Here is a 25,472-nt window from a genome sequence, read left to right as displayed (position 1 = left end):
GCTGACTATTGGTCCCCATCTGATGATAAGGACCATCAGGGTACACCACCATGCCCTGTTCTTCTGCTTGGTCTTGTCAGAGACCCTGGAATTCCCTGCCTTCAGGGGCAAACAAATACTAGAGAAATTATAGGTTGCTGGAGAAGGAATCTTGGGAATTTGACACTAAGTCCTAGAATTTCAGTAGATTCTGCTAGGTATCCCACAGTCCACCATGAACAACAACTCATAATGCATAGAGCCTAGCAGCAAAACATTGTCCCCGAGGATAACTGTACACTTATTTTTAAAGGTGCAGTGCTATGTGAGTCAGAAGGAAAGTAGTTTAAGCAATTTTAGACAAAGCATAGTGGACACACTCTTTTGGTTTAGGAGGGTAGCCGTGATATCGGCAGAAACAATGAGGAGTCTAACATGCCACAAGGACACCTCATTGTTTTTCTTTTTGTTTAGTTATACCTGTATAATTATAGCAAAACAACTATGCTGAAAAAAATGTCCTGTGTGGTCAAGGCCTGAGACTCCATCTAGACTCCATACAAAAAGGGTGTGTTTTTAACTCATGTTAGCTCATACTAGATTAAAACAATTGAGATGACCTCTTAATTCTAATTAAGGGCTTTTCTGCACACAAAAAGTGTATTGCTTCAACTAAACCAATATAGATAAAGCAGTACAACAACCCCCCTTTAGTATGAACACAGCTATACTGGAAGGCACCTTTAAACCAATGTAACTGTGTTCACACAAAGGGTTGTACTGATGTAATTATTTCAGTAGAAAATCACACTCTTAGTTAAATCAGTAAAACAAACAAATGTGTAGACCACGTCTAAAATGTAGGCTAACATGTTTCAAGCCATTTTGTCTGGTCATGTCATAGCCTAAAAGGGAGCTGACTCGAGGCAACAACACAGCCAGCCAGCTAACGTGGGTTCAAATATATTAACCTGAGGCTTTGTCTACATGAGGAAGAGTGGTGTATTGAACGTTCTGTTAAAATGATAAACTATCACTTTAAATTCTCATGGGTTTTCTTGGTCTTGCTTGCAGGCGAGAGGCTCTGTAGGGAAGTGTGTGACCTGGGTCTTTCAACAGCCACCCTAGAGGAAGTTGGGCTGAGCTGTAACTCTTTGCCTTAAAGAGTAGCCTGCTTTCTTTCTCTCTGTTTTTGTTACTTGTATGTTAAGGTTCTAGATTTTAAGAAATAAAGTAATGTTACATTTCAACCTTCCAGAAAGAGTATTTTATGTTTTATCTAACTTTGTTTGTATGCTATTGTAACCTACACACCTCCTGGGTGTGGGGTTCTGTCCCATCTAGTGGCACTGACACCTCTTAGAGAGAGAGATATTAATGAGTCTGCTCTACAGCCTAAGCTAACATCCATGTAGCTTTTAGCTCATACAGTAGAGGCTCATGCATTTAGCTCCAGAGGTTCCCAGGTTTGTATTCCCACCCACCGCTGCTGGGGGTCTGTTGGCATTTACCAGGGCTGGCTCCAGGCACCAGCCCAGCAAGCAGGTGCTTGGGGCGGCCACAGGGAAGGGGCAGCACGTCCGGCTCTTGGCGACAATTCGGTGGTGGGTCCCTCACTCCCTCTTGGAATGAAGGACCTGTCGCCGAATTGTTGCTGAAGACTGAAGTGGTGGCAGTAAAGCTCCTGCAGATCGTGATCACAGCTTTTTTTTTTTTTTTTCCTGCTTGGGGCGGCAAAAACCCTGGAGCCGGCCCTGGCCTTTACACTATGGATATAACAGAAAGTTTTTACTATTTATCCAATGTAGTTGTATGGGGTAACCCACTTTGTAGACACACTGATTCTGATATGAATTGGTTTTTTTTGTTTTAGCTTAAATCCCTTCGCAAGCAAAATAAGCTAAACTGAAAAGGCCCGATTCTACCAGAATAAGGGCTTGTCTGCACTACAAGCTACAGGTTGAGCTACAGCCCTGTAGCCATGCCAGTGTAGTGACATAGCGCAGGTGCTTCCTACAGTGACAGAAGGGATTTTTTCCATCAATGTAGGTATTCTATCTCTCCAAGTGTGCAGAAATGGGGGAGGGGGAAAGCAGCGGCCCCACCCTGCAGCACTCAGGGCTTCAGGGTAGGGCTTCAGTCCTCCCCTCCCTCCCTGGCGTGGCTTCAGCCGTGAGATTCCAGGGTTGGGCTTCAGCACTCCCCTCCCCGCACCCAGATTCAATCTGAGATGCTGGTGGCAGTGTAGCTTAATTCATTTCCTAAATGAATTAAGCCAAATCCCTATAAACAAGGTTTAAATCAATTTAAGAGTGTCCATACTGTTTTGCACCTGTTCAATTTAAAATCGCACTTTTTAGGGCTGGTCTACTCACAGACTGGAACCAAAATGTTCAATGGTGTGAATTAAAATCAGTGTAGTTATTTCAACCCAAGTCTGTGAGTAAATAAATTCTTTGTCAAACCGATGGAAGTTTGAATTAGAGACCAGACTCGTGGGCAGTTGTTCAACTGCTCTTCCTTTAACTGGTTGCTGGTGAGTGGGCTGTGGTGCCCCCACCTTCATAGCAGCAGCAACAGAATGGAAACAGCAAGCTGCAGAGAGAAATCTTTAAAAAGAACAGGAGTACTTGTGGCACCTTTTTTGCAGCTACAGACTAACACGGCTGCTACTCTGAAACCTGTCACTATGCAAGACAGAGAAATCTTTATGCATCAGGGCCTTGCTGTGTCCCTCCCCCTCTCCTTCTCTGAGTAGGTTTTACATGTACATTCTGGAGTCATCACAGAGAGAATAGGACACACAAACCCACAGCAAAACCCACACAGGCAGAGCTGAGAACTCTTCAGGAAGCTGACTTGAACTAAACCACTCGCTTATTTTTCATCACATTACGTCTGGCTCTGCTGCCCCATCACCAGATGAACTAAACTCAGTCTCTTACACCGGGCTTATTTGGAAGGTACGTAATTCTCTTTTCTTCTTTTCCCCTCCTCTCCCCACCTCCTTTTAAGAAAAAAGAAAATTTACTGTTAATCCAGCAAGGAAAATTCCATTGGAAAAACAAAAACCGTAGAACTCCAGTTTGCTTCTTTATCCTCCACTTGCACTAAGAGTACTTGACTTCCGTAACATTTATTTTCAAGAGCCACGTTCAACATCCTGTGTCTGGTGAATTTTTGCCCCCTCCCCCCAGTGCCTTAATGTAAATATATATATTTTAAATCAAGATTAGTGTTTTTAGCTGTCCTCATTGTCTCATCTTACAAAACTTGATTTGAAAACTACACTTTCAAATTTTATACAAAATAGAACATTCCTTATTGTGATATCATATTAAAAGACAACCTAGTCCCCCTTGTTCACTTCCCCTGGATTTGTTATTATATTTTATGCTTATTTTTTACTTCAGCATAAAAAGAACACGCTGCCCCTGGATTTTTTATTGTGTTTTAAGGGTTTTTTTGTTTTTTTTGGTACTTCAGCCTAAAATGACCCATTATAAAGGGAGGACATAAGTGAGGTTGAACATACCAGTAACTTTATATGTTAATTGATGCAGGTAAAAAGATAGAAAACAAATCTAAAAATCCTGGGTCTGATTTTGATCTAATTGACAGTGGTGTAGATCATGAATAACTCTACCAAAGTCAGTAGAGTTATACATGCGTAAACCTGATGCAAATGAAAGGAGGATCCCATCCCTTGTTTGTTAAGTAAACTGTCACTGACGGGAAAATTTATTGTTTTATTTTCACAATATACATTTAGAATGAGAATTGTTTTGTAATAATTTTTTCAAAGAGGTGAAATGGTAATGTTTTATTAACTGAAGTTAGTATTAAAAGGTTTTTAATGTACTGATTTCTTCAGCTCCACTCCTAGTTTCAGCTAAAGCCTGGTCCAGCTAGGATCCTAATAATTTTTCACCTCTTCATTTTGAGAATGAAGTCCTTAACTTGCCTTCTAAATGGCCACAAACACAATTCTCCTCTTCCTTCTCGATGCTACTCCTCTCTTCTATAGAACAAGTACGTTATTTTCACAACACATGGTCTGGTTACATATGCAGTGGTGTGTATGTACATGTAAACCCAGATATACACATGCATTTCAAACTTCTGTTTTCAGAGGCTGCTCCTCCAAACGTATAAGCTATTCGATAATGGTCACCTTGCCAATGAAAAGGTAGCTAATGTAAGAAGGATAAGGATAAGGACAGAGTCTAAGGGTGCTTGATCACATAATATCCATTAGACACAGCCAAGTCTAGATTTCTCTCAGGTACTCATAAAAATCTGAATGTAATTCTTAATTTTCCTATCCTCCTCTTTCAGTGCTGTTTCCATTAGTACAAGGCATAGGAGTGGGGCTGTGACCATCTGGAGGAGGCCGTCTTTTACACAATTTGTCCTAAGGAAAATATTTTCAGAGTGGAAAGGTAGGATAAAAAAGGCTAGCTGATCCTTGCAGGGCTGATCTGCCTGCTTTTTGCTGTACCTAGTGTATGTCTGTCTTCTACTGCTATAGAAATAAGGTGGAATTTTGCATTAGATTGTGTAGTAGTTTACATTTATAAAAACTCTAACAGAATTTTTATAGAAATAAATTAATTTAACTTTTGAAGTTACCATAAATGTGAAAGTGATTTCAAAATGTGGTTTAATCTCATCCATCAAAGAATGACTTAAATACGTATCACATAATTAAATCCAATTTCATTAAAGAGGCAGGAACTTGGCATCTATGTACTGTTTAGATGTTGGGCAGAATTAAAGTTATAGGAAGGCTTACGTGAGTTTACTTCCTACAGCAAGAAATACCCTTTGAAGGAGGAACTGGCTGAATTTACTTTAGGGTTTTACACTCACTAGACTAGAAGCTCTACAATGGGAAAATTAGACGTTTATGTGTTTATATCGTTTATGTATTTATAAATGACGTCCACCCATTGTCTAAGCCTCTGAGCTCATTAACCATTAAATTGTAGTATATGGGCCTGAGTTTCATTTACACTAAGACCAGTTTACACTGTTCTGTTATGCCAAGTTGCCTTAAATTGCCTGTTCACTGTAAAGTGGCCACAGTATAAATGAGAATCAGGCCTCAAACATTTAACATTTTTCTGCCAATGATTAGCTGCATCAGAGGACATGTCTCACAAGTCCATCTGCCAGAGTAAGAGCATAAATTTAAGTCTACGTCCCCAGCCAGTTAGCACTGGACCTGGGCTACATTTAAAAATTAGATTGACCATGGTTAGATCGATCTAGCCCCCAGTGTGGACGTGGCTAGGTCAACTGACGAGTTCCTTCATAGATCTAGCTACCACCTCTCATAGAGATGGCTTAATTACATCAATGGAAAACCCCCTTCCATCGATGTAGGAAGCATCTATGCTACAGCAGCACCATTGCAGTGTTTGGCTGTGCTGCTATAGTGTAGACCTGACCTTCCCAGAGAAATTCTTAAGGGTCTGACCAACCTTCTCAGGAATATCGTGAGTAGAGAGATGGGTTTTACACCACGTGCTGAAGTTCAACAAATTCTGGCTCTGTCTGACCAATGTGGAAAGTGAGTTCTGGGGGAAAATGCCCTCCAATGAAAACACTCTTGAAGCAGCCCGCAGTCACGCAAACCTCAAGAGAGCATCAACTGATCTCAGCTACCACAGTGGTGGACAGCAGAGAGTCAATCTCTTGGGTAGATAGGACTAAACCATGGACCTTTAAAGGCCTAAATGAACATTTTGCATTACACCCAGAAGCAGACCGGAAACCAATAGAACTAGAGATGTAATGAGCTCCCTGTGGCCAATCTTGCAAAGCAAGAGATCTGCTGTATCTGCACTAATGGAACCTTCTGACTGGTCTTTCCTGGTAGTCCCATGTATAGTGTGAAATACGGTAACCAATCTAAAGGTCACAAAGGCATGTAAGACCAAGACACTAGCCTATCTCTCACTTCATGGATCTAGAACTGGTTGTCATTTTTCATTGACAACGTGGTTAGCTGAAAAATGGCCTTTGAAAATGAAATATTTATTTTGTTGCAAAAAGTTAAATTTTTTTATAGTTAAAAATAATGAAAACATTAAGTAAAAGTTTGTTGCAATTTTTTGTTTACCATTAAATTAAAACCTTCAATTACCTTTTCAGTAATATTTTTCGTTAAAAATAATTTGTGGAAAAAAAGAATGAAAATCATGAACAATTTCTAAAACACTAAAAATGGGTCTGTTTCAAACACTTAAGAATGAAAACAACGTTGACATTTCAGTTTTTCACAAAAGTAAGTTTTTAATTTTTTGACCTAGCTCCAGCTGGATCTTTTAAAACAGTGGTTTTTCAAACATCACCATGCCATGACCCCATAAAAAAATAAGAAAATAGTTTTGGGAGCCTTCTCCCACCTAGCCACAAAGAAAGGGAGAGTGGCTGTTACCTTGTCAAACTCACCATTGAGAACATATTTTAAAACATTGTGCCGATACTGCTATTTATTGGAAACATACAACAAATTTGAGGCCCATGACTTGCCATCACCCCTGTCACATAAAATTAAACATATTTTCCTACATATTTAGCATAATTTATTTGTGCTTAATTTCTAATGTTCACTGAAAAACCAAAAGACTCCCCAACACACAAATGAGCTCTGATCTGTGTTGAGAGGAGAATAATATGGAGCCAAAGGCTCTGGTTATGCAGCTGCTAAGTATGAACAATGGGAATCACTTGTATAAAGCGGCTGCATAATCAGGTCTAAAATGTATATCTCACCAGAGAAAGGAAGGGCAACTGAGAGATTCTGCTCTCAGTTATATCAGAATATCCTTATTGATGTTAATGTGACTGCACCAATGGAACTAAGAGCAGAATTTCACCAAAGATTTTATCTGTTTGTATGTCCAAAAGAAAAAAGGGATAAGCAGGGGTATAAATTATCACAGATTAGGTTACCTTTCCTAATTACCTATGTCTTCAGATATATGGACAAACATATCTTTTGCACAAAGGACCCTATTTCCCCTCCGATACTTCTGTCCAACTCCCACAGGAGTCAATGGCAGTTGTAAATTCATATGTGATGTGAATGTAATTGAACTCAAGATTCATATTTTTATCCACATGGGTCAGTAAAATAGGCAGATCAAATGTTTAAAAATGTTAAAAACCAAAAAATGATGCTGTTGTTGGTTTTGGGGGTTTCCCAAAGGGGCACCACTGATGACACACCGTGTGGGAAAGACCCGACATACATGGGAAGGGAAAGAACACCTTCTCTTCCAGCAGAGGCCAGAATGAATATTGTGGTTAATGGTAATGCACAATACTGTTTTCAGTGCACACACGTTTGCAAGGTTGAAAATTAATCTAAAATAGGTGAAATTCACCCAATATGAGCTAGTGGTAACATTTGTTGATTTCTTTACTCCTCTCAAGTGATATTGATTTGATTTTGAAGGTTACCCGTGTCTACTTAAAATAAGGCTGATTCTCTTCATGCAACCAGGGCCGTAGTTAGTTAAAGATTTTTTTTTCTTGTCTTTCATATCCAGGGGCTTTGAAAAGTCCTGAAATCTTTCACTTTAATAGGAAAGGCAAATGTTTTCCCTTCTGATAAAAGTCAGTTTAGGGATAAGCAGAAATATAGATAAATTGCACTTTGTATTTTTCCATTTACAATGGTTATGCTTAAAAACTTGTCAAAAACTGGAAAGTTTTAAGTGTGGCCATTATATCAAATTACTTCCAACAGTGTATGGTATATTGAATAATTTATAGCGTCTTCTTTTAACCACATTTGTATTTTTGATTTCCTCTCTTTACAAAGGCGTGTTATAAAATAAATTAAACAAAAGCTTTTCAAGATGGGACGTTTCATTATTATAAAACTAAAACCAGATTTGAAAATTCACTTATGTTTCAATAAGGCTTTAATACTGAATGGGAGGTTGTTATAAAACTTCCAGATGGGCTTGGACCAAGCCCCCTGAGTCAAATAAACCAAATTTTGCAAATGTTGGTATACAAGTCCAAAATGTGGCATTCCGCCATATCGCCAATAAAAATGTCTCTTTTTCATATAAATGGCTGATTTCATGCAAAATGTGCTAACACTTCTTTGCCAATAAAGAAAAACTTTAAAAAGTTCCCAACCACTCTGAGAGAACAGAAATACTTTGCCAAAGTGTACCCCGCCATGTACTATGTATTATCCAGTCACTAGATGAAAAATGACATTTCAGCTATAAGAATCGAAAATGAAGTCTGACCAGAAAAAAAACTGTACTGGGGGATGAGAAAAGAAGGGGTCTATATAAAGTATCTATTTTTGGTAGTGGAGAGAAGTTGGACAATCCATCCTTGAGGGTTTTTTCTTCTTCTGAAACTATTCCATATGGTCCAATGCTGCTTGTAATATTACACATTTGATATAAAAAGTGATAGGATGTTAAGGTTGCACAGAAATCAGAGAAAGCAAATAAAGCAGGCGTTCTCAGACCAAATTCCACAAAGACTTACATCACGGATTGCACGGCGTATACATCAATGTAAATCTGACCCTCTATATACAACAGGTGCTACTTCAAAAATAAATTAAATGAATACAAGCATGACAGCTTGCTAAGGCTGGGGCACTCCCCCTTTTTTTTTTTTTTTTTTGTTATAACTGCCGCCCTGACCCTGAAATAAGATCCATGCTCACAGGCTCCTGCACCCAGCTGGAGAACTTCATTGTGACTCCGTGTGAGCAGGAAAGGGGACTTCAGTGCCATTTATACATACTTTTGTATTCAATTTCTTTTGTTAAAATAAAGCATTCCTAGGGAAGCTATGAATGTGGGAAAGGAGCCTTTCCAGTGTATTCCATAAATATGCTGTTACACCAATTTTACAACTGTACAGTATAAAGTACATGAAGACTGGATAATGGAATAGACCTTGCAAGGTAGCCACATATAAATTAAATACAAAAAAGTGGGGTTAAATAGGTTAAACCACCAAATGCAGGAATAATAACCTTCCATCCACAAAGTGCTTTATAAAGTGATTTGCTAACTAGGTACAGACATATTGCCACACAAAACTGTAATTGATAGTTAGGTTCGAAAGGGGGATACCACTTGCTATAGCTAACATCTAACTAAAGATTTTATACCTGCCTACCATACACACAAGACAGAAACGGTGGACATTGGCAATTCTGGAAATACACGGTTAAAGTATGTAGTCGGTTCCTTACTACCTTGACATAATTAATCATTCATCATTCGCCACCTCACCAAATTTCTACAGCTCACTCAATTTTACCTTTGCCCCATTAAAAATCAACACATAACTTCAGACATGAAATACAGGAAAATATAAATGTTCACCATAATGTATCAATGTATCCTGAATTGTTCACTATGAAATACAAGATACGTTATTTGTTACACAAAACAGTTACAAATTCAACATAGAATATCTTGTACGCACATCCCCATACTTGGAACAACAGCACCAAATCCCTCCCCTACACCTAACACCTCCATGAAACATTCCAATTCTGTGTTGCATTATTAATTTTCCTCTCCCTGAGCACATCCCCCTGTAATAAAGCACATACAAATACTACATATCATACTAAACATAGAGAGTCTGCTCCTACTCCCGCTGAAGTCAGAAGAAGTAGGGCTGGGCTTTGAGATCCTAATGTTTTAAAAACCTATAATGTGCACTTTGTAAGGAACATACGCGCCCCTAATTTAGCAACCAACACCTTTGTTCAATTAAACAATGAAACAACGGGGGCAAAGCTAAAGTTTGAGTGGATAAATGAAAATGGTTGCAGTACGAGTGGGTGGCCAGTTATTACTACCCAGCAGGGGGGAAGTGACTGGACAGCTTACAGACGCATTTCCAGACTTTTTAACATTTGGAGGTTTTTATATGTATATGACAGGGAGGTATACAAATCTATATTTTGGTATTAACTGTAGTATTATAATTTATTATTTTTATTATAGTAGTGTCTGAGCCCCTCCCCCCTTCCTCAGTCATGGACCAAGGCCTCATTTTGATAGTTACTGTATAAACAAGTAACAAGAAGACAGTCCCTCCCCAAGGGCCTGATCAAAGCTCACTGAAATCAATGGAAAGACTCCCATGGACTGGAATGAGCTTTGGACAATGTGCAAAGACACAACATCCTTTTAACCTCAACTATCTTTAACTAAAGATTTTTGTGTGAGGATTTCCAGATTTTTAAATTTTTGTATTTTGTTTTAGATTATATAGTTATAGGATTTACATATAAATGCATGCATAGACACATACAATAGAGGATAGAAAAATTGTAATGATTTGAATATAAATATTAGTATGTACACATAGAATAGAAATGTAATTACATGTAAGTGACTGTGTAATTTATTTATGTCTGTTTGTCTCCATTCATTTGCGTATATAAAAATCTAGAAGCAGCAAAGAATCCTGTGGCACCTTATAGACTAAAAATCTATTATCTCATCTATATATATATATTTGCATGTGTATGAGTGTATTTATATATATGTGTGTGTATGTGTGTTTTAGTAAACATGAATGTATAGATTCGTTATTGAATTGTTCATGTTTTTTAAATATATACTGATTGATTTGTGCATATAGCTATATACCTACCCAGGTTGGCAAATAGTGCCATATTCTGAATAAAGGTATATATTAATTTTATACACAGATTTGAATCCATTGTGTGTGCATGAGGGATGGACGCTCTATGTACATTTTACTTCCTAATGGGTGTTAAAAATTCAAACAAAAACAGTGAAAGACACCAGACTTCGTGATAAGTCCTATCTGTAGAGAAATCAATACCTGAACTTCAGTAAAACAAAACACAATAGAAGGATTTTAAAGAGTTAAACCGCTAAAAATGTTTTTACCAAATATTATATAAATAGTTACATAATATATATGTTACCATAGATATGTCTTTTCTGATTTACCTCATACTTCAAAAAAAAAGTTCTGTGTTTAAAGTAGGATGTGTCATCATGAGAAATTTGACGTGGTTTGGGGCCCAGTGCTGCAAACCCTTATACATGTGAAAAACTTCACACACAAGCAGTGCAACTGAAGTCAATGAGACTATTTCCATGCCTAAATGGTTACAAGATTGGACCTTTGGTTTGATTATACTGAAGTTAGGCATGGCCTTAGGACTGGAACCTAAGTAATTTTTAATTATGGAAAGATGTCTCTTCATAATATGTACATGTAATAGGACTATAATGTGAGTGTGTTTATATAAGTTTAACTATGTAGTGTGTGTGTGTGTGTGCATATCTATACCTAGATGCACACACAGAAGTAGCTGTATTTCATTGGTGGATACACATACCCTAATGGGGGCCATTAAGTATCTTAGATAAATATGGGTGTATGTGTGTAGAATTCCACCCCCCAATATGTATATGCATAAAAACCACTGAAATGTAGCCACATCTGATGTAAAAATTTTGAATTATTTAACAGCATAGAACAAAAAGGTGTTACAGCTGAGGATGGGAAACAAAGGCTATTTTATCCAATATACAGTGTACCAGAACAATTTTACATGGCACAATGGATGAAGTTCACCCCTATTCAGGTAACCAGTAAAAGGCCTGTGCATCGCTTTCTTAGGGCGTGACCCGATGTTCCCTTTCCATTGACTTCAAAGGATGTTGGATCAGGGACTTGTACTGGCCCCCCGTAAAGGGTGAATTTCACCTCCAGGAAGTAACCTCATATGAATTTGGGCAGGAGACAGGGGTTAGTGTTGAAAATCAGTCATTTACTGCTGTGTCTTGGGCACCCAAATAGTGAGTTATCAGACATTTCGTACTATACTCCGTACCTAAGCACAATGAGAATGAGGTGGTTTAAGGATCCACCTGATCCATGCCTTGATTATCAGAGGTACTCAGCACTCATAGTTCCCATTGACTTCACTAGTTCAGGAACCCAAAATATCAGCCCTTTACTCAGACTTTTTTGACCTTTTAAGGTTGTTCTAATTCATGGGTGTGCATGTTTAATTTTCATGATGTGGTTGTATCAAAAGTGTGATCAGACACAAATAATCACAGTATGGGGCTTCACCTCTTAATTTTCTTCGTTAATACTGCTGGGCCATATCATGCTACCCACGTTGAAGTAGAAATCCCCATTCTCAGCAATGGGGATTTCAGTCTCAAAACTGAGGGCATGAGGTAGCCTATTTAATAATAACATAGTTACAAATGTCTGAAAATTTGGCCTTTATCCCTTGTTTTTAGTTTCAAGCTTTACACCATCTGAAAAAGCATTTTAGGAGTTCAAAATGTTCATGCTTTGTCTCATCTCAGATGTGAATATTTTTAGGGAAGTTTAACTCCAGGATGTTTGGCTGGTTTTGAGTTGCATGTAGGTGATAAAAAGACAGCTTTCTTTCTTTCTTTCTTTCTTTCTTTCTTTCTTTCTTTTAAAAAAAGAAAAAAGTCTTTACCTTCCAGTTTTCTTATTTAGAAAACTGAAAATCTTTGTTAAATTTCACAGGTTTGAATTGGGACTGGTGTCTTTGACTTGTTTGAAGAAATTTAGTTTTGAGACAACGTTCTCAAGGTTTGAAAGTAAAGATTTAGCATGTGTGGTTTGTTATCCTAACTTCAGAAAGACATGGAAGGTGTATATTCTCATTTATTTATTTAAATGCATAGTAACCATATAAAGAGTGCTCATCACAACCTCTGAGCACTTTTACAATTTCTTAAAACTACAATTAATCATAAACTAGCAATTGATCATAATTCTAGCAATTATGCACTAACAACACTACACCAGCAGTAACATAAATATAACAGACATTTAAAAAACCTTACCAATTAAATTACTATAGCCTGCCAACCTCACCCTTCTCCCTGCTCCTGCTTGGACAGGAAGAAAGAGGGACTTTGTAGCCTGCTCTGCAAATTAACAAATTGAATAAAGGCTGTTATGGACCACCTGAGAGAAGAGAGTTGCAAAGGTGTGGGGGCCTAATGGAAAACCCGCAGGCAGTATCCCCTTCACCCCCGCCTTCTCTTTCATACCAATGGTGCCATAGCTCAAATGCTTCCACAGACTGCAACTGTTTTATGAAGAGACATGTTGTCTTATGTCTACACTACAGCTGGAAGATGTAGTTCCCAGCGTAGGTAAACAGACTCAGCTCAAGGTAGCACCTACAATAGCAGAGTGGACAATGCGGCACTGGCGGCATCTTTGGCTAGTACCTGAGCTCGGACTCAGGAAGTTGGGTGGGCTTGCACTGGAGTGGCTAGCTAAGCCACCACCAGCGCCGGAGAGTTCACACTGCTATTTTTAGGTGATAGCTCAAGCTGAGTCTGTTTACCTGTGCTGGAAATTACGCTTGCCAGCTGGCAGTGTAGACATACCCATAGAGAGGTAGGTCATTCAGGGTTTTACAGGTCAAAAGCAACATCTTAAAATCAAACTACAAACTAATAGGCAGTTAGTGCAGATAATAGAGCATTGGTTTAACACAGTGATATTCAGACCTCAGTAGTTCAGGAGTCAAATTAGTGATCAACATTACCCAAAAGAGCCATATTAGTGAATGTATTGTTTCGTTTACTATAGTACTGTATATTCGTATTTAAACAGTATGACTGAGGAAATATTTAGTTTTATATATATATATATATATATATATATATATATAATATCAGCAAAATGACTGACCAAGTATTATTATTTTATCAACTACAATTGGTTACTAACATAGTAAAAGCATCCTGATTGGTTAATAACTTAGATTGGTTAATAATTAAATCACACAGTGGTTTAATATCATGTGCTGCAAAGAGCTGCAGGAGGCACATTAAAGAGCCACTTGAGGTTCGTGAACCTCGGTCTGAGTATCACTAGTTGAACATTTTCATGAAAAGAAACCCTGCCTAGCAAGTGGGGTCCTGGATTCTGCACCAGTTGCAGTTTCCAGATGGATTTAATATGTAGTCCATACATTGCAATATTCTAACTTGCGGTGACAGAGGCATGGATGGCAGTTGCAAGGTCTGTATCTGAAAGAAACAGGCACTACCTTAGGGCACTGTGGAGATGAAAACAAACTAATCCAAACTGTAGCAGCTACTTGACTTTCTAATACCAGCTGGGAGTCTAACCAGATCCCCAGACTGTGAACCTGATCTACAAATGGCAGACCCACATCCAGGGCTGGCTTTATGAACGGCGGGGCCCAATTTGAATACCTGGTGGCGGTCTGGGGCTTCGGCGGCACTTTGGCGGCAGGGGGTCTGATCCGGGTCTTCCACAGCACCGAAGGACCCCCTGCTGCCGAAATGCCACCGAAGCCCCGGAGCGGACCTCCCCACCGCTGAAATGCCGCCGAAGACCCGGAGCGGACCCCCCCTGCCGCCAGGTGAGTAAAAAAAAATAAAATTAAAAGACGCCTAAGGCGCAGGGCCCTCTCAGGCGCGGGTGTGAGGCCCTCTTAGGCGGGGGGGCCAATTCCGGAGAATTGGGGGAATCGGCTTAAAGCCGGCCCTGCCCACATCCTCAATCAAAGGGGCCAGTATTATTCCTACCATATCTTCTGGCTACTTCCCCCAACCAATCAGCCAGCTAGCCCTCATCCATTCCCCAGTCTCCTCCAGACACTGAGTACTGCAAACCACAGTTCTGGCTGTATCAGTTGAGATGGAGATATATAGCTGTATGTGATAAGCAGACATTTCCACTACTATGCTATTTCCTCACTAGCCCTCTGAAGAGCCTCGTATATGTGTAAAATAAGAGGGGTTACAGATATAGTTATATATGTGGCATACAATTTGAATGTACAACAATTATAATACACATATGAGAGAGAGAATAGGACAGGAGAAGATCTAGAGACCATATTCTGGGCCATTATCTTCTCTGTGGTGGAACACCCACTGATGCCAATGGGAGTTATGTGAATGGGCAAAAGGATAGGGCATGGATAGAAATATTATGCAACGAATTTAAATTGTGTAGAGCATTTGGAAATCTTTTTCAGCATGAGCACTTCTCAACATCCTTTCCCTGCAACAACTCTCATTAATAGTTGTCTATGCAGTGTTAAAGCCCATGATATAACCATTTCAGATACTGATAGTTATGGGAATTACAGTAAATTCCAGTTACAGGAGTAGTCGCAGGATAATGATGATAATACTTAGCATATGCAGTGTATTTAATCTTTGGCTGGCCAACCAGACTAGCATGTGTTAAAGGCCTTGGCTACACTATTCTTTGTACACATGTTAACTAATCCAAATCCTAGTTTAGAGAAGGCTGGAATCATTTTCAAACTACCTAGAAGACATTCTGTGCCAAAATATGAAAAATTCTGCACCAAAAAATTAAAAATCCTGTGCACAGTATTTTAAAATTCTGCAAATTTTATTTGTCAAATAAATGTGGAGGCTCCAGCATGTCATTAGGGATCACAGGCCACTGGCTGCACAGAAGTGGGAGATCACTGTGCAGATCCCCCACCAAGAAACGGACTTAGCGGTGAGGCTACACCCAGCCCTGACACAGCACAAGGACCTGAGACGGTGCAAGGAGTGCAGGGGAGTGAGGCTCAGTGGGAGGGTTTGGGTATGAGGGTGTCTGGATGCACGGTGGTTGAGTGGATGGGGGAGCAGTTCCCTGTACAGGGATCCCTCCCACTTCAGCTGAGGAGCGATGGGTGCAGGAAGTAGGGAGAGGGCAGATTTGCAGTTGGGGAAGAAATATGGTTGTGGGTCAGACCCGGCCTGGATGCCATGGAGGGGAAGAGGAAGTCCTGTCCTCCCCAGCCCAGCCAGGACTAGCAGCTGAGCCTGCTACAGGATAGGAGCCACCAGATGGGTCTTTCCCAGTTCCGCCCCCTGCCTCACAGTGATTTACCTCGCTGCCCGCTGCCCTGGGCACCTGAAACATACGGGTGGAGAGGGTCACATGACCACTCTTGTGGCTTCCCTTTGCTTCCCTGTCAAAAAGTCATTTTTCTGTGGGGAAGCAAAGAAATCCACAGCAGACATACATTCTGCACATTTGCAATGGTACAGAATTAACCCCCAGGAGTATCAAAGATAGGATAAGAATGTTGGAGTTCCTGATGCCTCTTTCTGAGCTCAGGGATGTGTTTTCATGTAGATGTTTGACCACACTTGATGACATTCTATGCTTTAAACTAGAAGCCAGCATTTTTTCTAGTGAAATTGAAAATCAGTCTCATTTGGTTCAGCAGATAAACCTGCCTCATTAAGCTATAAATGTTCCTGAATCAATTTGTGCCTGGAATTGTTTCCTCACAAGTAAAGCTAGTTCTTCATGTGATATATACTCACTCAGGCCCTGATCCTGCAATGAGCTGTGTCATCAGCCCACTGCTCCCATGTGGAGCCCACTGCAGGATCAGGGCCCTGGTTACTTTCCTGTACTACTCACAAACCACATCAGGCTTTGCAGTGTTTAAGTATTTTTCCAAGAAGTCACTTATGCATTAGTCTTTCTACTTATTTTTTTTTGTAACCGTTACAGATTATAAACTGTTCGGTATATATGGTAAAATTAATCATTAGAGGGCCTGATTCTGCAACCACACAAACAAATCTTGTGCCTTTACTTGCATCAAGTACCAACTACTGATGTGAGCAAAGGTACTCAAATGCATGTGTAAAGGATGAGGCCCAGGGCAGCTGCTGTTCCTACACAAGGGTGGTGAGTCTTAGATACCGTCAATCAGATATGGCTTGATTATGTCAAATGGCCTCGGTCTCCCACTGAGTGTGATGGAGGCACAGTTGTGCCAGTGGGAGCTCTAGGATGCATTGTGCATGGAGCAAGCAGACTCTGGAACTCCAGGGAGCATGGATACTGCACAATTCCAGGAGAAGGAGGGAGCAGCATCTGCTCCTCTCTGTGCCCAGCTAGCTCCACCGCTCCGTATGCAGAGGTGTAAGGTTGTGGCTTTACTCTCCTTAGTGTTGCCAGAGTTTACATACAGTCCTGGAAGTCCCTGAGCTCAGAGAGTCCCATGTGATTAACCTCCTCATGGGTGGTGAATGGAAGGAGGGTTTCTTTTGCCTTCTCCCCACAATGTGCACGCATGCAGGTACTGGACACTATTTGGCCATTAGTTCAGTAGATGACATGATTCAGTTGTGGTATCAGTGTGTATCAATGATTGAGATGGGGCGGGGGGAGAGACAGGAGGAAGCAAAATCCTGGCCCCATTGAAATTAGTGGGAATTTTGCCATCAACTTAATTGGATCCAGGATTCTGTAGGTTTCCATTATATCCTATTGCAATCCATCCTTCCTTGCTTGTTTTTTTAATATTTCTTTAATTTACAGTTTTCCCCCAAATATTCTACCTTTAGGGGTTGTGGGGGAGGGGAGAATTTTTCAAAAGCACAAAATGCATTTAGGCACCCAGCTCCTCTTGAAAGACAATGCAAAGGGAGTACCTATCTCCTATTCGGGCCTTGGGAAATCTCCCTAGTGATATTTTAAATCTTTACTCACTTTCTGTCTTTTTCTTTAAAATTATATGCAAAACATCTACATCTGCATTAAGGTTGATCACACAGAAGTTAGGAAATTCAGATTTAAATTTCTCTTAGCAACCTTTACTCTACCCGTCAGCCGGCATTTCTAATAGGGTCTTTTATTTGGTGATCACACAGAACTGGGCAATGTGATATATTATTTGGCACATTCTATAATACAATGCAGTGGAAAGGAACTGCAATATTTTTTTCTAGCCTTGCAGGTGCTTATGCAGTGTGTTGTGTTGCCACTTTTGCTCTTAAACCGAGGTTTAGTACTGCCCCTCCAACAGGACTTTTTAAAGGACATCAAGTAGTATGTATACTTCATTTAGGTTTAAACTGACTTGTATAGCTTTAGCTTTACTTGTGCAGTGTTTTCTTTACTGCCTACACTGAAATTTAATACTCTTTTTACAGTAAGACTTTGTCGGTGAGATGAACTGTGCATGCTTGATGTATGCTTAAATTGCATCTTTTCTTGTAAACTTTCATGGATGTAGGTGGAATTTTGTACATATGTTGTGTGATCATGTCATTTAAGACCCTACTGTTTTGCACAGATAGTTGGCAATTACAGTGAAAGTTGTGTGAGAATTTTACATCTGGCATTTTTGGCTTTTGTGTAATTAAAATCCCAAATCGAATATGCATTTATTTAGTGCGTATAACATATGGTAGAATGCAAACTGCAGCTGATAGCAAAAATAAAGCCAGATCTAGATCAGGGTAGAGGTCCCTCAGCCCTTGGAAACACCCACTCAAGAGGAATCAGAAAATGGCCCTTACTGGGTTCCTTTTAGTTTCATTTATCCAAGGATTGTAGTTTTACCCCCTTTACTTTAAAAACAGCCATATGCTTTTGTGACGGGACTTGTCAGTACCGGTAAGTATGTGTCAGTACTAGTCAGTGTGTATCAGTGCTAGGACATGTAATAGCAGGCTCATTAGTCTGTTTTTACTATATTAGCCATCATTCTATTTTATTTTCATAATATCCAGAGCAAAAGAATCAGATTAAGGGCAAATTGTATGCCACCGCTGTGTTTCTGTCGGTCTCACTTTTTAGTGTAGAGAAAACCAAAAAGCATCATGAACTGCTAACTTCTATTTTTTCCCTCTCAAATATATTAAAAATAACCAGACTAATAGGATTGAAAATGAATTAAAGAAATTTGTGCTGTGGAGAGTAGTTCTTTTATGCTGAATTTTAATAGAGGAGCAAATGGTTATGTCTGAGTTATAAGCCACTGGAATACAGGGCTTTATCATGGTAACATTGATACAATTTTCAAGTATAGCAGCACTCCAATAAACATGCTTAAATAATTGAACAGCACATCCAGTGTGTGCTTTTCAAGTATTATATTTCTATTTTTTTAAAAATCGAGTTTGATTTACTTGGAATGCTCTTTTCTGAGTGAAATCTATTCCATGGGGGGGTTAAACTTTTACAGGTTACTACTCACAGTTTTAAAAGTAAATTATACACCAGACACTCTGTGGTATCAAGCAAACGTGAGAGGATTTCTTCATTCATGCTCTTGTTCATTTCCTGACACACAGGAGGGCACCTGGATGTGATTCAGTCTTTATCTGAATTCTCAGAATCCATCGTGTAAGGGTTGGAAACGGACATTGTGTTTGCAAGCCAGGAAATACCGCCTGTTGCAATGACTCTCTTCTAAATACCAGTAACAAGAAATCAGTATGAAAATTGAGGGTTTGAAGCAGCATTTATAAAATAAAATACTCCCTTGAGTACAAGTCAGATTGCTTGTATGTTTATCTTCTTTCGGTTGGCTCATGTGGCAGAAGACATGCCCATGCTGTAGGCAATCCCACAGGAGGTTGGACACTGCCTGATTATAAAATGGAAGCAGTGAATTGCACTGTCAATGCTAGTTAAATGCATTGCAAGTCCAACTTTTTTTTTTCTTTGTGAAATCAGTAGAAGCACTAAATATACTAGAAATGTATAGCTAGGAGAGCAAAATGCTGGGATAGTTGAAACTAGAGTTGGCTGTTGTAAACTACAGAGCATTCTTCTGCACTTTATGGTGAGGTGATAATTTTTGTCTGTACAAATAAACTCCAGAACTGTCTCCCCTCTTAACAAAAGAAGGGGATGGAATGGAAATCAATTATTTAAGTGAAAAATACACATTAGAGGGACATTGTCAATTTAGCAATTAAACTCATATTTTTAAGCTACTATTATTATTCAGAACATCTAAGACTAGAAAGAGAAGAAGGGAAAGTTATTTTTCTTTAGTTTTTCAGTTACTGAATTTGACAACATTTAGTGTATAGTCAGTTTCACTCTTTCCCCTGTACAATCAGACAGTTAGTTTCCCCCTGTTGTTTGTGTGACTCTTTCGCAGAGCAATTGGGGAAGAGAGAAACATTTACAAAAATAGGAAAATGTGATTGTAAAACCTTAAATACTGGTAAGGGTCTCCAGAGCAGGTGTAATGCTCGAAACTACTTTAACTCAGTTTTTAAAACTATCTAAATTTTGAATTGATTGCATACAGTTAACAAAATGTAACTGTTGGGAAGGGGAATATATTTATTTGGTTTGCTCTTCTGGCCTGTTTTTTTAAAAGAGATTTGCAACAAAGAGATTTTAAGCATTTTTTTCCCCCTCCAGTAGCTACTGCACCATTTGTAAAACTAAAAGGGTTCCCATCACACAAGATTTATAATCTAAAGACTCCCCCCACCCCACCACGCTTCATTGTTATCTGAGAGGTTGCATATTGTTTTTGATTGTTGAATTATTTAAATAATCAAATCAATTAGTGTGTATTTTTTTTTCATGTGCTGCATTTGAAGAGCATTGCTGGAGAGGGTGCGTAAATTTTCAAAAGTGCCTAAAAAGCCTAACTCGCATGTTCAAAAGTGACTTAGATGCTTAGGAGCCTTAGTCTTGTTGAAAGTCAGTGGGACTTAGAAATTACTTAGGCATTTTTAAAATCTTACCCCGTTTGCTGAGTGAGAAACCTGAGTGGTATCTAATGTAACAAATGCTTGGACTAGAGAAAGATGATTATTGTCCTAGAAAGATATTTTTTTACATTAATTGGTGCTATCTGTGTGGCTTTAGGGAATGAAATTAATACTTGCATTAGAACACTGTTTGGAGCTGCCCAAATTGATGTCCAGAGAAATTTACAATAAATGATGCATTTTCACTGGATTAGAACAAAGGTGGTATATAAATGTTACGTTTTATTTTTTCTCTTTCAGGAAGCTCGTTTTACTCAGTGAAGCATTCAGCTGATAGCATCACCCAGTTGTGTGGGAGAGAAGGGGATTTTGTACTCAAGTGAAACTCTCGGGTCTTGAGAAATTAAAGAATCTGGATGAATTCCTACTGAATGGAGATTATTTCAAAAGGTCCCTGAGAACTCTCTTTTTCTCTACGGCTCCTGCTCTTGCTGAGCTGAAACGTTGTGTTTTGAGGTGGAATTTGAGAAAATGCTGGATTCAATCAAGTGCGTGCTGGTGGGAGATACCGCTGTGGGGAAAACATCACTCTTGGTACGTTTCACCTCTGAGACTTTTCCCGATACCTACAAGCCCACAGTGTATGAAAACACAGGGGTGGATGTCTTCATGGATGGTGTCCAGATTAGCCTAGGCCTTTGGGACACAGCAGGCAGTGATGCCTTCAAAGGCATCCGCCCCATCTCATACCAACAGGCTGACGTGGTGTTAATGTGCTATTCAGTGGCCAACCACAACTCCTTTTTAAACCTGAGGAATAAATGGATTGGTGAGATCAGAAGCCATTTACCTCGAATCCCCGTTTTAGTGGTGGCCACTCAAACTGACCAGCGGGAAACAGGACCCCATCACTTGTCCTGCATCAGCTCAGTTGATGGGAAGCGATTGGCCCGGGAGGTCCGAGCTAAAGGCTACTTGGAGTGCTCTGCTCTCAGCAACAGGGGAGTGCAGCAGGTGTTTGAGTATGCAGTCCGGACTGCAGTCAATCAAGCCCGAAAACAGACGAGAAGGCAACTCTTCTCCGTTAATGAGTGCAGGATCTTTTGAAGTCCCTTTATTACTCTATTAGCCGCATTACTTCTTCCCCTGAACAGAAGTACATCAGCATAGAAAATGGAAGGTGAGCCAAGGCAGGACCTCTGGTAGGATCACCATGCTAGTGTTCCTGATGGGCCAGATGTACTTGCTACCTGACTTGGCTTTTCCCTTTCCATTAATAATGCCTTTGAACATGAAAAGTGCAGCTAACTCTCCTTTCTCCACAAAACTGTAAATGAGCTAATTTACTCTAGGCTGCCTGGTCACAGAGGACTGGAGTGAGCCTGAACTGGAGACTTATGGATAATATCTGTGTTCTTTAATTTTTCATTTCTATTGTTGGTTTATTTGTCTGCACTTATTTAATGATAGAAGGCCTCTGCTTTGCCTGAAATTCCTGCTGACGTAACTTCCCATGCTGAGTTTTTGACTCTAAGAACTTTGTATATATAATCTGATCATTGTATATTTAATTTAAAAAGCCAGTTGTACATTTTGTTTTAAACTCCTCTAATATAGTTTGTTTTCTCTAGCTAACCACAAATGCAAACTGTCATATCTGTGAAACAGTCTCCTAGGACCAAACTCTTGCGGTTCTTATTGACGTAAAGCCCCCAATACAGTATGTTAGCAATGGGGGTGAGGGCTGGAATACTGGGGATCATTAATGGAACAGAATCTTTCACCTTTGCTGGTTCAAATCCAACTTACCCAGTCTGGAAGTGACCAAAAATTATTGATAGTTGATCTGTGTCTTACATAATATTTATTTTATCGCCTCAGCCCAGTTCCCAGCAGACTGATGACTAAATCGGAAAACCTGCCAAACTTGGCATTTGGTGACTGTCTCAGCAAAGAGGTCAAAGACTGAATGGGCCAGAGGAGACTGACGTGCTCTCTCATTCCTAGAGGTGCTGGCTCCCAGATAGAACTTTTAGGCTCCCGGATGGGACAGTGCAGGGATGCTCACATCATCAGGCAATGTGCTGCCCCTGATCTGCTGGCAGAAGATTTCAGTCTCCAGGGATGACAGACATTTTTCATAAGCACTAAAATTCTCACTCACATTTTTTTAATGAACATTTTTCTGAACAGAGGTTTTGTTGAAACCAATAATCTCACATATTAAGGGTAATCAAATACATGGTGACATTGAATTGATATAAATTGAATCCGCAACAAACAATCTCTGGAACTGGGAAGCCAAGTGTAATTACTTTGGATTTCTGCAAGATATAATTCAATATCCTTTACTTACCAGAGGAGACTAACAATATTTAGGATCAAATCCTTGGGGTTAGATTATGCCCCTGCAGAGAAAACCTGCATATGGGTTTGCATGGGATAAATCTACTGGGGGCAAAGGTGGGCTTTGCCCCCCTTTCAGGATGGCAGTCATTCAACACACACAACCTGTGGATTCTCTGAGATATGCACTGGTCTCACTGGGAATCAGGGCCTTTTGTGCCGCCACACCCCTGTGACTCTTGCCCCATACAGGGGTTCTGGAACAATGTGTATAGTGGGGGTGCTGAGAGCCATTGAACCAAACTGTAAACCCTCTATATAGTGGAAACAACTTCGAGCCAGGGGGTGCAGCAGCACTCCCAACAGCCCTAGTTCCAGCACCTATGACCCCATGCATAGGGCTTTCCCTGCCCACGGCAGCCTTCCAGGGGGTTCCACAGCGCAGTTGGGCACTGCACAAAACTTAACACAACCTTAGGTTGTGGGGGCTTTACAAAGGATGCCCTGTGGTTGCCAGGATAGATGTGTGTGGGGAGATAGATTAGTCACGTACGCAGTGCACCCAGCCCTCTCCTTTCCACCTCTAGCTCAACCCATCCCTTTCTGCTCTCTGTAGGGTCTGAGGAGATGGTGCCACGGAAGGCAACACTTCCCCATTCTGTAGGAGTAAGGATCCTCTTTACACATGGATCCTGGGAGAAAGATCTGTCTCTGTTCTCACTGAGTCCTTATTTGGGCAAACTCCTGCTAGCATTTGGATGGGCGTGTGGGTGTAATAACTTGTCTGATTCAAAACTGAGTAAGAACCTCAGGACTTTGACTTACTGTTTTTAGACACCTCCAGTGCTGGGTGGGTCTGTCTTCCTTAGCAAGCAAATTGTAGTTCAAATATAGCTATGGTTCTCACCTGGGGAATGAACTGGGTACCCTCAGGGTGCTGCTCCCATGCTGGTAGGCTATCAGAGTTTCTCTAAAGAGAACTTAGCAAATTAAGTCCTGCTCTTCCCAGCAATTGCAGACATGAACTCGCATGAGACAAAATAATGATGGTTATTGTTTATATGGTGCTCCGAAGCATACTAGGTGCCCTCTAGAACAATTTAAGACATGACTCAGTGAGTGTGAGTAGCAAACAATAGAGCAGGAATTGAGGGTTGAAAGAGGAAGGGTTCCATAATGAGATCCCATGGTTACTTAGTTTTGGTATCAGCCAATTGCTTGTATATTACCTGCCTCTTGGAATTGTAGCTAAGTAGGAGCAATGGGCAGAGTCATACACTGTGGTTTAAACACTGAGTTCAGTGGGACTATTCCTATGAATAAAATTACTAATGTGAGCAAATGTTTCCAGGGTATGCCCTTGAACTGCAAGTGGGCACAAAGCACTTGAAGTGTTTATTACACCATTGAGTCCCAGGCTGATAAACATTTACGTCTACTGTAAACTTTCCAGTGTGCTCTCAAGGGAGACCCTTTCATTACAAACAAGTACTGGGTTCATACGGGTCATTTATACTTGTTTTAAATCCTTTCAAACTCTTGCACCCAGGATCACAGCAGAGGGGCTCCAGTCAGTTCTCAGCTTACCTGTATTCCTCTCTTAAGTTCCGCCACCTCTGTCTGCAAAATTTTAGGCACAAAGTGCAAGCCCATTGCCTAGAGAAACACTAAAAACTAGCCTATTAGTAAATGAATTTGAACTCAGTGGGACTCCTCACATGAGTAACATCATTCAGATGCACAGATGTTTGCAGGATGAGGTCCTCGATGAAAACCCTTTAGCCTTGGCAACCACCATGGTTTTTTTTTCCTTATCAAATCTTATATTCCTTCATTACTGAAAACTGTGTTTTCTGTAAGCCTAACTAAAGATTAACGATTGTTAATGTCATGAACATTAAAAAATGGGTGCAAAAAGTATGAGTCATTGTAAATCTTCTCACTTTATTTATTTATAGACATTTCTATGGTGCTTATTACCAGAGTAACTGATGTCTAACCTGATTTAGCCAATCATTTTTTTCTGGATATATATTTTTAAAAAGGCTCTAACAGATTATCTTCTCTTCTTGGGTTCAGTTTGATTAAAAGTGCTGCTTTTATGTATTGCAGAATAATAAGTCTTATGCCAAGACCTCTTGCGGTGATTATCGGCTACATGCTGCTGTGATTACTGGCTATCAAGATGCCCCCCAAAAAATTATCTTTATATTGAACAAAGTCAAAGGAAAATGTGCGACAGAAACACGCCATTAGAGGAATATAGCATTAATGTAAATGAGTCACCCAATGGGCTTTTATTTTACACTCTGGAAAGGCCTTGGAAGGCCTTGCATGCAGTTCAGCCGAGAAAGAGGTAGTATTCAAAGGACACCACATCCTGGCTCTGCACCGCATGTTTGTGGATGGGCGCTGTGCCTAGATCACACGGTGGGATTAAGGTTGGCTTGATAAGAGTGAAGCGTAGTGGATCCCAACATATCTGTGAGGTCATGCTGCTGCCACTTAGGGGATGTCTACACTGAAATTAAAAATCCGTGGCTGGCCCGTGCCAGCTGACTTGGGCTTGCAGGGTTCAAGCTAAAAGGCTGTTTA

The 25,472-nt window shown here is 40.1% G+C and overlaps 1 protein-coding gene across 4 annotated transcripts; it reads left to right on the top strand.

The window, feature by feature from the left end:
- The first annotated feature begins 2,624 nt into the window (after positions 1-2,624).
- Positions 2,625-24,784, top strand: RHOH (ras homolog family member H). 4 transcript variants are annotated; one of them, XM_039542528.1, is made up of 4 exons: positions 2,625-2,942; positions 4,318-4,421; positions 11,506-11,620; positions 20,832-24,784. In XM_039542528.1, the coding sequence occupies exon 4, from the start codon at positions 21,063-21,065 to the stop codon at positions 21,636-21,638; it is 576 nt and encodes a 191-aa protein (XP_039398462.1). In that variant the 5' UTR covers positions 2,625-2,942; positions 4,318-4,421; positions 11,506-11,620; positions 20,832-21,062; the 3' UTR covers positions 21,639-24,784. The 4 variants fall into 4 exon arrangements, with proteins under 4 accessions (XP_039398462.1, XP_039398463.1, XP_039398465.1 ...); XM_039542529.1 differs by lacking the exon at positions 11,506-11,620; XM_039542530.1 differs by lacking the exons at positions 2,625-2,942; positions 4,318-4,421 and adding an exon at positions 7,283-7,302.
- The last annotated feature ends 688 nt before the right edge of the window (positions 24,785-25,472 follow it).

This window comes from Mauremys reevesii, linkage group 5 (assembly GCF_016161935.1).
Source record: "Mauremys reevesii isolate NIE-2019 linkage group 5, ASM1616193v1, whole genome shotgun sequence".
NCBI lineage: Eukaryota > Metazoa > Chordata > Testudines > Geoemydidae > Mauremys > Mauremys reevesii.
The sequence above is the reverse complement of the archived record's forward strand: the minus strand, read 5'-3'. Positions and strand labels throughout refer to the sequence as shown.

What these genes read in the sequence shown, in the direction of transcription:
- RHOH (XM_039542531.1), top strand. Translation starts at nt 21,063, where the DNA reads ATGCTGGATTCAATCAAGTGCGTGCTGGTGGGAGATACCGCTGTGGGG.